Source organism: Orycteropus afer, unplaced genomic scaffold (assembly GCF_000298275.1).
Source record: "Orycteropus afer afer isolate SDZICR_OR568_19922 unplaced genomic scaffold, OryAfe1.0 scaffold00034, whole genome shotgun sequence".
Lineage (NCBI taxonomy): Eukaryota > Metazoa > Chordata > Mammalia > Tubulidentata > Orycteropodidae > Orycteropus > Orycteropus afer.
The window spans coordinates 15,723,196-15,737,909 of NW_006921621.1; the positions used below are offsets into that span (position 1 = coordinate 15,723,196).

A 14,714-nucleotide genomic window follows, 5' to 3' on the forward strand; every position below is an offset into this window, starting at 1 on the left:
TCTTAACATTAATCTTTCACAGTATCAAAACTTGCTAAATTAAATTTCGCCAGATAGACAAACACTGAAGGATTCTGATAATGGTGTTTTATAAAGATCTATATTTTATAATGTGCTACAAAGAAATTTATACAGAAATTATAATGTAAAAAAGTCTCTATAACTGTTCCTGGATGTCTTAGGGGTTTGGATATTAGATGACACTAAAATACCATTCTTCCAAATCACACTGCAACCAAGGCTGTGGCTTCCTTACTCCAACATGGTCATTCCTGAGAACCTACAGCAGAAACACACTTCAAATAACAACTGACCTAATAATTCCTAATACTTTCTGGCACTACTCCAAAACCAAACCAAACTCACTGCCATCAAGTTGATTCCGACTCATAGCGACCTCCATTGAGTTTCCAAGACTGTTAATTTTTATGGAAGGAGTTTGCCTCATCTTTCTTCATGGGAACAGCTAGTGGGTTTGAACCACTGACCTTTTGGTTAGAGGCCAAATGCCTTAACCACTGCACCACCAGAGCTCCTTTTCAGCATTACTAGTTACATAAAATTACTCTGGATTTGTCACTGAAGGCTTCTTGTTACCTTTGAATAATCAAAACTTTGGGGAGTCGTGGAGAGAGGGGCAAGTCTTTTCCCCCCATTAAAGAATTATTATTATATAGCAAAAAAGGGAGAGGAAAAGAAAGAAATGACCATATTGATTGATTATGTACAATTAATTATAATAACAATAAAGCAAATCAGTACAAATGGTTCCAAAATGATCCGCAACTTACATAATAAAGTGGTAAGTCTGTAATGTACTGCAAAAAATTTACAGCCTTAGAAACCCTATGGGATGGTTCTACTCTGTCCTACAGGCTTACTATGAATCAGAACTAACTTGACAGAAAAGGGTCTGGTTTGCGTTCTATATATGCAATATAGTGTTGTATATACAGAAGATATCTCTGCGAGAATACAAAGAACCTAGAAACAGTGGGGGCCTCTGGGAGGGAAACTGGGGGATATGGAGGAAGATGTAATTTTTACTCTAAACTATTTTAGAACTGTTTTAATTTTTTACCATTTCTATGTTTTACTTATTAAAAAAAAATATAAAGACAACTCACAGAATGGGAAAAAATATCTGCAATAACCTATATGTAAAGAACCTGTATCTAGACTATATCAAGAACTCTTGTAACTCAATACTAAAGACAAACAACAAGCCAGTTAAAAAGTGGTAAGTCAACAACAAAAAGATAAACAACCCAATCAAAAAATGGGCAAAGGAATGGAATAGACACTTCACCAAAAAGGCTATACAAATGGCCAACAAACGTATGAAAAGATATTCAAAGTCATTTGCCATTGTTGTTATGTGCCGTGGAGTGGGACCCGACTCACAGTGACCCCTCCTTGGGTTTCTGAGGCGATATCACTATGAAAGTAGATTGCCCAACCCTCCTTCCAAGGAGTGGCTAGTGGGTTTGAACCATCAGCCTTCTGGTTAGCAGTCAAATGAGATACCACTTTAACCTAATAGGATGGCAATGACAAAAAAAAAAAAAGGAAAATAACAGATGTTGGCAAAGATGTGGAAAAATTGAAACCCTCCCTTTACTGCTGGTGGGAATGTAAAACAGTATAGCCACTGTGAAAAACAGCTTGGCAGTTCCTTAAAAAGTTAAACACAGAATTACTATCCCAAAATCCACTGCCATAGAGTCGATTCCAACTCATAGCAACCCTTTTTAGGACAGAGTAGAATTGTCCCACAGAGTTTCCAAGGCTGTAAATCTTTACAGAAGCAGACTGCCTCATCTTTCTCCTGCAGTGCAGCTGGTGGGTTCGAACCCCTGACCTTTTGGTTAGCATCTGAATGCCTTAACAACTATGCCTCCAGAGGTCCCTAGAATTGCCATATGACCCAGTAATCCCAATCCTAGGTGTATATCCAAAAGTGAAAACAAGAACGTAAACAGAAACTTGTACACCAATATTCATTCCACCATTATTTCCAATAGCCAAAAGGTGGAAACAATGCAAGTGTCCCTCAACAGATGAATGGATATAAACAAAATGTCCATACAATAGAAAGAAGTCCTGAAAATATAGATAAACCTTGAAAACAAGGTAAAATAAGTCAATCAAAAAAGGCAAATATTTTATGATCTAGTTATTGCCCTAGATAGTAAGGGAACAGCTGTCTTAACCAAATTTTAACTTTTTTTCTCTTTCTCTCCTTACAGGCCTTCAGGCACTCACTCCCACATTCCTCCTTATATTTCCTTGTAGGCCAGAGCTACCCACTCCCACATTCTCCCTCCTTATAAGGTTAATCTTTCCCAACAGGTAAGAGGGGACATGGGAGCTCTGGTAGCATAGTGGCTAAGACACTTGCCTGCTAACCAGACAGCTGGCGGTTCAAACCCACCAGCCACTCCTCGGAAGGAAGGTTGGGCAATCCTACTTCCGTAATGATACTGCCTTGGAAACCCAAGGAGGGGTCGCTATAAGTCGGGTTTGACTCGACGGCACATAACAACAACAACAACAAGGCCATTTATATCACTAACCACATATCACTAACCATAAGAAGAAAAAAAAGGTCACAAAGCAAAGAGGACACAACAAGAAGAAAGCATTATCAGCATTCCTCAAACCTCCTACCCCTCAGCCCAATTCCCTTTTAAAACCTGAACCCTTTCTCAGCTCCGGGAGATAGTTTTTGGTAGACATAATGCCCCTGTCTCCTTGGGGGATCAATAAATGCTTTCACTTTTCACCTCATTGAGTATACTGGCTCTCCTGGCAATAGGCAGCTAAGAACCATATTTATCCGGTAGCAATTCTACTCATATGAAATGGGCAAACATATACAGACCCAAGTTCATTACTTGTGGGAAGGAGGGGGGAAAGAGGAGTCTTTGCTTAGGGGCATTGAGTTTCTGTAAATGGTGGTGGGATAATTTGGAAACAGATAGTGGTGATGGGTTTACAACACGATGAATGCAATTAATGGCACTAAGTTGTATATGTAAACAATGTTGAATTGGCAAATGTTTTGTTATATATATTTTCATCACAAGGAAGATATACAAATGGCCAAAAAGCATAGCACATGAAAAGATGTTCTACATTATTGCTCATCAGGGTAAAGCAAATCAAAACCACCTGATACCACCTCATACCCACTAGGATGGCTATAATCTAAACAGTAGACAATTATAGGTGTTGGGCAGAGTACTAAGAAATTGGAACCTGATACACTGTTGATGTGGATGTAAAATGGTACAGCTCCCTTGGAAAAGTTTGGCAGTTCCTCAAACTGTTAAACGTAGAATTAACATATAACCCAGAAATTCCACTTCTATAAGAGAGATGTAAAGATATGTCCATACAAAAAAAGTTATACCTGAATGTTCATAAATTTATTCAAAATAGGTACAAGATAAAAACAATCCAAATGTCCATCACCAAACCAAATTTAAAGTAATCCGTTGCCATCTAGTCGATTCCAACCATAGTGACCCTATAGCACAGGGCAGAACTATCCCACTGTAACCTTTACAGAAGTAGACTGTCATAACTCTCTCCCATGGAGTGGCTGGTGGTTTTAAACCGTTTTGGTTAGCAGTTGAGTGCTTAACCACTGCACCACCACAGCTCTGCATCCATCCCCAATGAACGGGTCAACAAAATGTGGCATACCCAATACAAGCAAATATTACTCAGTCATTAGAAAGGAATGACGTTCTGATACATACTATGACATGAATGAAGCTTGGAAATATGCTAAATGAAAGAAACCAGTCACAAAGACAACATACTAGATAATTCCATTGATACCAAAGTCTAAAATAGGGGAATCTATAGAGATACTAAGGAGCTTGGGTGGTGCAGTGCCTAAGGCATTTGAGTGCTAACCAGAAGGTTGGAGGTTCAAACCCAGCAGCCACTCTGTGGAAGGAAGATGAGGCAATCTGCTTCTATAAAGATTTACTGCCTCAGAAACCCAATAGGTCACTATGAGTCAGAATGAACTTGATGGCAATTTTTTTTTAATGGTTATAGAGATAGTAGACCTGGGGGTGGAAAGGTGCAGGGGGTAGGATTAGAGGGGTAATAGCTAAAGGATATGGAGTTCCTTTTTGAGGTAATGAAAATGCTCTAAAATTGGCTGTTGTTAATGGTTGCACATATCTGCGGATATACTGAAAATAAACATTAAATAGGTAAATTGTACAGTATGTGAATTTTATGTTAATAAAGCTTTTTCAAAAATATAACACGTACATATTTTGATAAACCCTGTCCCAGTCTCATCTCTTCTGTGAGGTGTATTTTCAACCCAGAGGAATATAAGAATAATCTGTGTGTGATTCTACTGCCCAGAGAACTGCTGTTAATGTTGTAGTGCATGTCCTCCTGGTCAAGTTTCTGGTTGTTTTGTAACTGAAAATGCAAGACTGTTTTCAGTTTTCTCATTTGCCACACTGTCACTCTTTGTCATTTCTCTAAAAGTGTGAACAAGTTGTTGTTTGTTAAATATTTTAAATATTCAAATGTGCATTTCTCATTTGAAATTATTTTGTATGCATTTCCCCTAATGTGTGATTTTTGGAAACCCTTTACACGGCTAAATTATACCTCATCATATCCAATTATTCCTCTGTTATTGAATTGTTGTTGTTGAGTGGTGCCAAGTTGATTCGGACTCATAGTGACCTTATACAACAGAGAAGAACGGCCCCATAAACTTTCCTAGACTGAACCTTTATGGAAGCTGACTGACACATCTTTCTCCCACCTGTTATTAGATTTGTGAGTTTTTTAAAAAACTTTTTGCAACCAAAGAGTATGTTACATTTTGAGTAAGAAAGGAAGAAAAGTAAGAAAATACATATGTATCTGCTCATTTGTATGAAAAGAAACACAGGAAAAAATAAATAAATAACTTGTGAGATTATATCACTACTGGGGTGAGTGAGAACTGGCAGGAAAGGATGGTGGACTGGGAGCATCGAGGAGGGGTGGAAGTTTACTCTCATGAAAATTGGTCACAATGAGTTTACTATTCCAGGTGAATCTTCCGCGTAGCCCTGGCTATGGGGACCATGCTAACTGTTTACTAGTTCAAAAGAAAATGTGAGAAAATCAACAAGGAGGGTGGGAAAAGAATTCTAAAATGAAACAGAAACAAATGAACTGAACTTGAACTGTTTGTCATAGGAAGAGTATAACCACACCAAGGGAGAAAAAAAAAAAAAAAAGAATTAAGGCAAGTATCTTGTGAACTCAGGATCTGGACTATATACCCTTAGGCTACACCTAACTAACAACAACAATAACCCTTAGGCTAACAACTGAACTGCCCCATTGGGTTTCTAAGGCTGTAAATCTTTTTTTTTTTTTTAATTGTCATTAGTGAAAGTTTACAGAGCAAATCCATTTTCCATACAGCAGTTCATATACATTTTGTTACATGAAATTGACTGCAATTCCTCACAATGTAACAGCTCTCTTGCCACTTCCTCCCTGTAGACCTCTTTCTAGCATCCTTCCCTCCCATGGACTCCCCGCCCCAGCCCCAGCTGTCTCCGTTGCAAACACCGCCCTTTTGTTCTTCAACAGATGCTGTAAGGAATGTATCTACCTAATGTAAATGTTCACCCCCAATGCTGTAAATCTTTATGGAAGCAGACTACCATATCTTTCTCCAGAGGAGCAGATGATGGGTTCTTACCCAGCACAGTGCTTACCCACTGAGCCAGCAGGGGCTCCTTCGTAAACCAGTGTTGTTGTTGTTGTTATGTGCCGTGGAGTCGCCCCGACTCATAGCGACCCCTCCTTGGGTTTCCGAGGCAGTGTCACTACGGAAGTAGGATTGCCCAACCTTCCTCGGAAGGAAGGTTGGGCAATACACTAATGATAATTAATAGGTCTGCTTTTCACAGGGGTATGAATTAGCAATTCTGAACCTACTTTCCGTGTATTTAAGATTGAACAAATAAGTAAATATATCGTGGAGCTGGGTTTCTCAATGCTAGAAAAGGGAGTCACGCGTACAGAAAAGAGACAGGCCTGAATGAACCCTGTGGTGCTGGATCAGAACTGGAATATCACTATAAACTCATGGTTTTTAGCACAGATTGACAGATACAGAAATAGTTACAGATGAGCCCAGGTGGTGCAATGGTTAAGCTAACTGAAAGGTTGGTGGTTTGAATTCACCAGCAGCTCTGCAGGAGAAAATACCTGGCAATCTGTTCCTGCAAAGATAACAGCCTAGGGAACCCTATGGGGCAGTTCTACTCTGCCCTAAAAGGTCAGAGTTGATTTGACAGCACACAGCATTGATGTTAAGTATAGATAAAAAAACCAAACTCACTGCCATCGAGTCAATTCTGACTCATAGCGATCCCCTCTGGGTTTCTGAGGCAGTAAATCTTTACAGAAGTAGACTACCCAGTCTTCCTTCCTCAGAGTGGCTGGTGGGTTTGAACCATCAACCTTCTGGTTAGCAGTCAAATGCCTTGGACGCTACACCACCAGAGCTCCACTGAGTATATATAAACATATATATTTCCCAGCTTTGTCAGCAGAGGATCTCAGCAGCAATGAGCATACAAAATGCTCAGATTTTGGTCCCCAGATATTGTTCGCCATGAGAAGGAAGCAAAGCTTTTTAAAGAAATGGTTGACTCCAAGGGCAGGGGCAGGGAAAGTAAAGATGAAGAGGAAACATCTTGCTTTCTAGAAATGAATGAAAGTGATCAAAGTATGATGGAAATAGCTCAGAAAGTCCAGCAGTCAATTTGGAAGGGCATACACTGGCAAATCTGGGTCAAATGGAGCATCAAAATTAAATAATAACAATTTAAAACCCATGGAATGAAATAAGAATCTATGAGTCCATATTGATAAAAACAAATAAATAGAGGAAGGAGAAGGGAAAACTCTTCCTTAGAGTAGAAATACCAATAATAAATGTAAAATGGATGATGGAATTAGAACATCTCTACTTGACAATTATGATAGTAATAACTGATTCCATCGGGACTTATCAATGGAAATTTAAACTACTGTGTGCAAGTTTGATGAGAAACTGGATAACTACGTAGTCTCAAAGTACCTGCCATAAGATACTTACAAATGACAAAGAGAAAGAGTAACTGTGGTACAGTCAATTACTTAATATGGCTCTTCTAACCATGGTCTTCGTGACTCCCACCAAATGACTGGGTGGGGCTATGTACCCACAAGTATGTAAGGTACTTGTGGACCCCCCAAGGGAATTGGATAGCTTGCTAATAATGTAAATAAGGTACATGGCACCCCTGTGGGATTGGGACCATGGAAATAAGGTGTTTGGAACCCTAATGTGAAGATTGGTCAGTTTTGTCATTCTGCTAGGCTTAAAATGAGCCCTCCAGAGGCAGAAGGGGTATCTCACTACCATCAAGAGGGAAAAGCCAGGAGCCAAATGTGTCATTGGACCCAAGATCCCTATGCTGAGATGACAGCAGAGAGATGGTGGCAGCATAGGCAGAAGTGGTAGCAGAACCAAGAGACTGGCAGGAGACAGCAGCAGGCTTGCTGGCCCACAGAGTGAGAAAGCTAAGTGCCTTTGGGCAGAAGCCTTGCTGGTGGAGTAGGTTGCACCTAGGCACACCTATTGGCAGAGCTAGAAGAGCTTTGCAACACTTGCCCAAGCAGGGTGGAAGCCAGGCTGAGAGGCCAAGGGCCAAAAAGGTGTGCTTGTGAGCGTGGCAGACGGGAGGCGGTCCCGGTCAAAAAACTGTATCCTGAGCATTCCTGAACCTGAATTGTAACCTGTTACTTCCCAAATAAACTCCATAATCACAAGTATTGTCTATAAGTTCTCTGTGGCCACTGAAATGAATTATCAAGTCCAGTAGAGAAGTAAAGAGTACTGTGGGAAGGACGGTTGCTGTCTGAATTTGCAAAAAGATTAAAGGGTGGTGGCATGTCTGGCGTCACAGGAATCAGTCTTGGGCTGCTGATGGTGATTCTGTTTGCCCCTTGTGAATTTAGAGGAGGTCAGAGGATGCCACCCCCATGTCCTTTTTGCAGTAACTTTATACTGAAAAGAAACCTAGCAGAGACCATCTTAAACAAGTGATCAAAGTTAACATCACCAGTAATGAGACAAATCCATATCTGGAGCACTAAGAAGATACATGACTTCTGTGGCAATCCTGCCAAAAATGTGTAACCTCAATCTAATCATAAGGAAATATCAGACCAACCCAAAATTGAGGGACATTCTACAAAATAATTGGTTGTACTTTTCAAAAATCTCAAGGTCATAAAAGACAAAGAAAGACAGACGAAAGGTTCCAGATTTAAAGAACACCAAGGAAAAATGACAAGATAGACTGGATTGGATCCTGGACCATAAAAACAAAAGAAATTTTTTGTTTTTTCTCTTTTGCTCTAATGGATATTACTATGAGAGTTGAATAAACCTGAATAAACCTGCAGATTAGACGACAGCAGTGCAATAATGCTGATATGATTACTGCATTGTGGTTAATGTATGGGAAAGTCCTTGTTTTTAGGAAATATGCAACTGAAGTCTGAAGTATTTAGTGGTCAAGAGGTAACCTGCCTGTAATTTACTCTCACAAACTGAGTGAGAGAGTACACACATGATAAAGAAGACATAAAACACATGTGGTAAAAAGTTAACTCTGGGGAATCTCAGGGAAGGGTATTATGGAAATTCTTTGCACTGTTCTTACAACTTTAACTTTTCTGTCAGTTTGACATTTCAAAACAAACTAACAAACACCTTTGATCTGAAAATTCTTAACAGTGACCATCATTGCCCATACATAATTTTTGCTTGTTTCCTTAAGATTCTTGATGAAATTACTAAATCAAAGGTATAAATATCTTAAAAGAGGGATATATATGTTATAGAGAAGTTTCTGAATACTTCTAAATGTGCAGGAGAAAGGCAGTGCAAACAGAGGAGGGTAGACCATGGGATAGAAATGGGGATGTGGGATTGGTCCCCAGGTAAGAAAAGCTTTAATTAGGGAATGTGCCCTGAATGAGTGGGGACTGAGAGCTGGAAGAGCCCAAGATCATCAGATGGAGGTGAGTGACTGAAGTTGTTACCCACTTGGTAAGTCATTTGTTTATGTATTCATCTGGGAAGACTTCAAAGGTTTCAGAGTAGGGTTGGCTGTAATCTTTATGTAACTGCTCACTAGGCCTGGTTCTTCTATGGTACCACTGAATGGGTTCAAAGAGGCAACCTTTGGGTTACTAGCCAAGTGCAGACAATCTGCGCTACATAGGGACTTTGCTGTTAACCACTTGAGATGTTCATGAAGAATATAATACTTCTGTGGTTTTACTGATTCCCCACAGTAATATACCTGCACAAAGGATGGAAAGAGTAGGTTCATGTACCTGGTTAAATGAAAGAGGCCCTGTATCCTACCTCTGCTGCAGGCCACATACCCATTGAGTCATGTTGTATCCCTGAGCCTCTGGTTGGCACCTAAGAAACAGCCATGACCTCTCTACCCAGTCCACAATCACATCACTAGTGGCTTACTATATGATGTAAGTAAACAATCTAAAATCAGCTTTTGTCCTAAATGCCCCCAATACATGTCATCAAGTATATATATTAACATTGGCCCTTACTGAGTATTTGCTATTTGCCAGAGATTGTGCTAAGTGTTACTTGTGGATTACCTCATTTAATCCTCCTAATAATTCCACAAGATAAATAGTATTATTATCCCTATTTCACCAATGAGAAAAAGTAAGCCTAGAATGGTAAGCTAACTTGCTCAATGTTATAAAACTTAGATTCAAACCCAAAGGTCTAATTCCAAAATCTTCACTCTCAACTATGTTGTGCTAGATTAAATAAATAAATAGATAAGGAAAAATGCAATCAAAAGTTGAAATTTTTAAATTAATAAATTTGGAACCTACAATGAAACTTACATTCTATTGAATGCACATTCTACTCTTCTTTCTGTAATTGTCCAAATATTTACTTGATACAGGAAACATTACCTGACAGAAGAACTGTTGCTGGGCTCCCACTCCAGGTGCGTTACTGAAGGTGCTGGTAGATTTGGAAGAAGAAACTGGAAGACGATGAGATACACTGACCGGTACCGGAGTCCTGTTTGGCTGGCTCAACTGATCTCCAGTAAAGTTTGATCCTGAAGCACCAGACTGAACCGCAGAGCCAAGACTAGGATGGGCAGTGCTGGTTGAGCTGACAACAGGGAAACGGCTAGGTCCTGCCATACTTGTCACTGACGGCATGGTGGTGAAGCCAGGTCTTCCTTGGGAGACACTGCTCTGCCCAGGCGACAGGTGTAATACGGTTGGGGATGCCTGCTGCAAGGGCATCTGCCCACCAACAATCTGAGGAGAAGCATGATTGACTATCACTGGACTTCCAGAGGTGGCAAACGTCTGCCCAGACACCAACTGGACAGCGGTATTCTGGTTGTTAAGCATTTGTCCAGAATATGGTTGGTTGGTCCTGAGCATGTTGGAAGAGTTTCTGTTCAACATGACATGCTCTGAGGTCACTTGGCCAGAAATGAGCTGAGAGGGTTGAGTCTGAAGAAGTTGCCCATTTATGGTCTGGACATGGTGTACCGAGTTGGAACTGACAGAAAGGCTTGTAGGTATGAGGAACTGACTTTGGGGTGCATGAGGCTGGCCCATGGGAGAATGAATAACAATACTACCTCCAGTGCTGCTCACCGCCGGTGAGGTGACTGGTTTCCTTGTGTTCTGCTGATTTACAATGTTCACAGACATGTGTGGACCAACCACTGAGCCCTGGGGGGAGCTTGCAGAGGCAAAAGAGATCCCTTGTTGTACATGGTGCTGCTGTATTCCCAAATTGTTCACATTGTATGTATTCTGCTGACCCATCTGGATAGGCTTTGGCTGGATATTAATTGGGACTTTATTTGAATTTGGTGTAAGACCCCTTTGTATGATGATGTTATGCACAGGTAAAGACGTTTGAAAATTTGTGCTGTTAAATGGAACGGTAACAGGCTGTGCTACTGGACTGGAATTGGAGTTCCCAAACAAGGAGTTACCATTAGGAGTCTGTCTGTGGACCAGCAGCCCTCCACTTACATTTGATGGGGCTTGCTGCCCACTGCCCTTTAATATGATTTGAGATCCATCTAGGTTATTAATAGTCATCATGGAAGGCTGATTACCAAATGATCCAATTAACTGTATTTGACCAGACCCACTAATCTGACTGCTATTAGACAAATGTTGGCTGGGAACACTGATCCCCACGTGTTGCATAAAGCCATGTTGCACACCTACTGTATTGCTTGCAAATGATGCTCCAACAGGCACGTGAGTCACCCCGATATGCTGCAGCGTCTGACCTGAGTAATTAGAAACATTAGAAGCCTGAGTAAAGGATGCTGATGAAGAAGGATGAAGCTGAGCTTGTGCAAACTGTTGGCTGGAACCTATACTGGCATCCAAATATGCCTCTTCTGCCAATGTCTGTTCAGTGATATTGGCTTCCTGCAAGGATTTCTGAAGAATGTCAAAAGGTTGGTCCTCACTGAGATCAGGAAGAGGAGAAGACTCAAGTTCATCTTCAAGAAACTGAAGGCTACTTGAAAGTGGCAGTCCATCACTGGGTCCTTCTCCAAGCTGGTTGCTTATACCTTTCAGGGATGACTTAGGATCAGCATTCTAAAAAACAAAATAAAAATAAGCAGTATGTTACCTGGCATTTACAGCCTCTGAAAGATATTAAAAAAAAAAAAGTAATAATAATCCTACTTTTGAACCTGAATAAAGTGTGTAACAGTCCACTTTTCAGACACAGCTCTTTAAAGTGCTCATCTTATTCTGATACATGACGTTCTTAGTAATGATGTCTAACATGTTTTTAAGTATATGCATTCTTTGATCTGATAAATTATTTTTTAGGGAATAGATAAATAACATGAACATACACTGAGGACTGCTCAGAGTTTAGCTTCACTTTTGAGATACTGTCACAGGCTTTATTTTACAAAATTGCTCTCTGTCCAAGACTTAAGTGAGTCTAGTCCCAGATTTGTGTCCAGGACACAGATATGTCCAGTCCTTTGTAACACAGGAGTCTTAGTGATTTGTGGAAGCACTGGGTGTTGTTTTACTAGAGATCTAGAAGATGGCTTAGAACTAGAGTAGTCTGAAAGACCTTAGTACTTTCCCTCACCACTCCCAACAACACTAGTTCAGATAAAAACAAGCTTCTGCCATAAGACAAGTGGTCAATTTATTTCTTACAAGTAATCAGCTTATAAAGATGTCTTAAAAACCACTTGAGTCTCCTATTCAAGTAAAAGTCAATCAATACTTATCAAACACCCACTTATATCCAACTACAAAAAAAAAAACCAAGCATTTGAAGATAATTGAACACAATCAATTTTAAGTATGATACAGTCTGCTTTTTAGCAGTCTTTCATGGGACATGTCAAAATTATTAAAGAAAAAGAATCAACAGCCATTTTAAAATAAGGTAAAGAAAAAAAAAATAGATCAATCAAGAATGAGCATTCCAACTTGCAAGGCTGTGGAGATTCTCAGCTCTACACTAGTAAAGTGTTAGGGGCCAGAAGAGGGGAAGAACTAAATAGAAAAGCCAAGACTAGTTAATCTTACACTGAATCAACAGCTGCAATGAGAATAATGCTGTCTGATTTGGGTGGATATCATTTTAGGTCTTGAGGAACCATGTCAAAGGAAGTTGGGAAAGGAAGTGAAACCAAGGAAGATAATTCTTTGCAAAGAAATATGGAGGTAACCATGACTATCTGCTGAACAGTGAGGTATCGTTAAATGCTTTTTACATTAACAGATGATTGGCTTAACATCTACATTTTTCTGGCATTTCTACTATAGCTATAATGACGATGCATTACAAGTTCCCAATAAATATATACTGAATGAAGCAGTCTGAAAGTTTCACTTAATACTCACACGGAAGTGGAAGAATTGGTAAATAAAAATCATTAATAATAAGGGATGGGCTAAGACTTAGCTTTATGGGATAAATGTATGATTTGTAGTTATTTATTACTTGTTCAGAATGAATTTCAGGAATGCTATTGATTCACAAACCATATAGGAAACCAGTCTTATGACTTTTAAGTCACCCTTAGCTTGTAGAGGTATTTTGCATGATCTGATGTAGCGTACCTTACACTCACTCAAATACTTGAAAGAGTTGTGCATTCCCAAAGACTTTCTTAATACTACCTCATTTTATAGATCAGAAAAATAAAAGCCATGATGATGATAAATTAACATTTACTGAGCACTATACCAAGTGATTTTCATGGATTGTGTTGTTGCTAGGTGCCATTGAGTGGGCTCCGACTCACAGTGACCCTATGAACAACAGAACGAAACATTGCCCGGTCCTGTGCCAGCCTCACAATCCTTGCTATACCTGAGCCCACTGTTGCAGCCACTGTGTCAATCCATCTCATTGAGGGCCTTCCCTTTTTCATCGACCCTCCACTTTACCAAACATGATATCCTTCTCCAGGGAATGGTCCCTTCTGACAGCATTACCAAAGTAGGTGAGACAACGTCTGGCCGTCTCGCTTCCAAGGAGTGTTCTGGTTGCTGCACTTCTTCCAGGACAGATTTGTTAGTTCTTTTGGCAGTCTATGGTACTTTCAGTATTCTTTGCCAACACTACAATTCAAAAGCATTAACTCTTCTTTGGTCTTCCTTATCCTTTGTCCAGCTGTCACATGCATATGAGGTGACTGAAAATACCATGGCTTGGGTCAGATGTACCTTAGTCTTCAAAGAGACATTTTTGCTCTTTAGCACTTTAAAGAGGTCTTTTGGTAGATTTGCCCAGTGCAATACGTCATCTGATGTCTTGACTATTACTTCCATTGGTGTTGACTGTGGAACCAAGTAATATGAAATCTTTAACAACTTCAATCTTTTCTCCATTTATCATGATGCTGCTTATTGGTCCAATTGTGAGGATTTTTGTTTTCTTTATGTTGAGGTATAATCCATACTGCAGACTGAAGTCTTTAATCTTCATCAGTAAGTGCTTAAAGTCATCCTTATTTACAGCAAGCAAATTGTATCATCTGCATATCACAGGTTGTTAATGAGTCTTCCTCTGATCTGGATGTCACACTCTTCTTCATATAGTCCAGTTTCTCAGATTATTTGCTCAGCATACAGATTGAATAAGTATGGTGAAAGGATACAACCCTGACCCACTCCCTTCCTGATTTTAAACCATGCAGAATTCCCTTGTTCTGATTGAATGACAGCCTCCTAGTCTATATGTACAGGTTTCTCATGAACACAACTAAGTGTTCTGGAATTCCCATTCTTCTCAATATTATCCATAATTTTTTATGATCCATACAATCGAATGCTTCTGAATAGTCAATACAACATAAACATCTTTCTGGTATTTTTTGCTTTAAGCCAAAATCCATCTGACATCAGCAATGATATCTCTTGTTCCGTGTCTTTTTCTGAATCCAGCTTGCATTTCCGGAAGTTCTCTTTCAATATACTGCTGCAAGCGTCTTTGAGTTATTGTCAGCAAAATTTTACTTGCATGTAATACTAATGATATTGTTCGATAATTTCCACAATTTTGTGGGATTACCTTTCTTTGG

General features: G+C 39.7%; 1 protein-coding gene across 1 annotated transcript in view; it reads right to left on the bottom strand.

Annotated features, from left to right (window-relative positions):
• BICRAL (BICRA like chromatin remodeling complex associated protein) overlaps positions 1–14,714 on the bottom strand; it is a 43,105-nt gene that overhangs the window by 23,726 nt on the left and 4,665 nt on the right. Inside the window, exon 4 of the mRNA XM_007936240.2 lies at positions 10,069–11,748. Coding sequence (XP_007934431.1) covers positions 10,069–11,748 — 1,680 coding nt within the window. The remainder of the gene's footprint in view (positions 1–10,068; positions 11,749–14,714) is intronic.